This window comes from Helianthus annuus, chromosome 11 (genome assembly GCF_002127325.2).
Source record: "Helianthus annuus cultivar XRQ/B chromosome 11, HanXRQr2.0-SUNRISE, whole genome shotgun sequence".
Lineage (NCBI taxonomy): Eukaryota > Viridiplantae > Streptophyta > Magnoliopsida > Asterales > Asteraceae > Helianthus > Helianthus annuus.
Window position 1 is genome coordinate 114,398,718 of NC_035443.2, and position 1,810 is coordinate 114,400,527.

The following is a 1,810-nucleotide window of genomic DNA, read 5'->3' on the forward strand; positions in this document are numbered from 1 at the left end:
TGTAGTTCAACGTTTTTATGTCATCTATTCATTTCACATTTGACAAGTTCCTCGCAACGCGCGGGTTGTAAATCGACTTACTTTTTATTTTATATATTTTACGTTTCGGTCTAATTTCTCTACATTAACATGTCGTAACTTCAGTGTTGGCCCTCACTAACAGTGGTGTTGTATTTGTGCTATTTGTCACGGTTTTATGCCTCCACCGCAACACGATGGGATTAATACTAGTTTATTAATTTAATAAGTTCAAATCTATATATTTGTTTATTGAACAAAAGAAGTGATTTAAAGTCTCCCAACGGTAAAGCATTTCCACAATACCATTTAATACTCCATCCCCAATTTCTACTCAACCTTCAATGGACATCGAAAAGAAAGACGAACTACCACTCAGATCCGCCACCGTTCCCACCACCGGCGACCAGAAAAAACTCAAACGCCGGAGATGCATCATCATCTGCTCATCAATACTCGCAGTAATCCTCATGATCGCATTAATACTACTCATCTTATCCTTAACCGTCTTCAAAGCTAAAAAACCAGTCCTAACAGTGAATTCAGTGGCGCTAGACGACTTGGACGTAAACATAACTCCATTACCACCTAAAATATCCTTAAACCTTTCACTCGCTTTAGACCTGACAATTAAGAATCCTAACAAAGTCAGTATCAAGTACCAGCCCAGCTCGGCTATTCTCCGGTACAAAGGGAGAGATCTTGGTGATGTTCCCATACCCGCGGGGAAAATTGGAGCGGATGGTATTGAGCGCTTGAATCTTACGGTTGTTCTTTTTGCTGATCGCTTGCTTACGGATTCTGGGATATATAGGGATGTTCTTGGAGGTAATTTGCCGTTTTCGACTTATACAAGAATTAAAGCTAAAGCTCGTGTGGTGTTTTTTAATGTTCATGTTACTTCTACGTCGACTTGTGATGTGAATATTGATATTGGAAGTAGAAGTGTTTCGAATCAGACTTGTCATTACAAGAATAATTTAGGGTGAATGATGATGATGAATCATTTTTTTTTTCATAGGGATACTATATTTTGGGGTTTTTTCTTTATTAATTAGTTGTTATGTTATGTTATACGTTGGACTATTGAAATAAGAGATATTGTTGATCACTACTTTTTGTTTGATAATGCATTTGTTGATACAATTATTGGTGTAATTTGCTTTATATGGTAAGTTGTATGGTGATATGAGTATACATGGAGTTGGATTTGGGTGTCCGACAAGTAAAAGGTTTTTCGCTAAGGTTATTATGGCGTAATGGGCAATCTATGGTTGATGCTGTTTTCTTTTTATCGGCGGGCCCTATAACGGGTGTTGTAAGAAGAAGTGCTTGTTCTTTTTCGAATGAGTGGGGTTTTTGATGTAGCAAAGATATATTTCGTTGTTATACTGTCTTGTTTGTCGTTAGTTTTGACTTGTATCTATAATATATGGATCAAGTCAACAAAATACTCAGGTTAAGGTTAAAACAAAATAGGTTAGGGTCAAACAAAATGTTTTAAACCTATATCAAATTATCAAACTGTAAAATAAAAGAAATATTTAATGTATAATTCATATGTGAAGACTAGATATTTCCCACCAAGTCTTTTCGTCATAACAATCAATTAGGAAAGTTGATTTAGTTTGCTTCTTGGCTAGGAAACCAAATTTCAAACCTATCACATCAAGCATAAAAAAATGAACTCCTCACAAACTCTTATTCACCAAATATATTCCACAGAAAAGAGAATCATAGCACGATACCCTATACCGTATGAAAACAAGTTTTGCACAATATAAGTCCAAAA

General features: G+C 35.6%; 1 protein-coding gene across 1 annotated transcript; it reads left to right on the forward strand.

Moving 5' to 3' along the window:
- The first annotated feature begins 282 nt into the window (after window positions 1-282).
- LOC110890892 lies at window positions 283-1,144 on the forward strand. The gene has a single exon (XM_022138538.2). It carries the CDS (start codon window positions 363-365, stop codon window positions 1,005-1,007), a length of 645 nt encoding a protein of 214 aa, XP_021994230.1. The 5' UTR covers window positions 283-362; the 3' UTR covers window positions 1,008-1,144.
- Window positions 1,145-1,810: the final 666 nt, after the last annotated feature.

Excerpts from the sequence above, each read along its gene's own strand:
- LOC110890892 (XM_022138538.2), top strand. The coding sequence starts at position 363 with ATGGACATCGAAAAGAAAGACGAACTACCACTCAGATCCGCCACCGTT.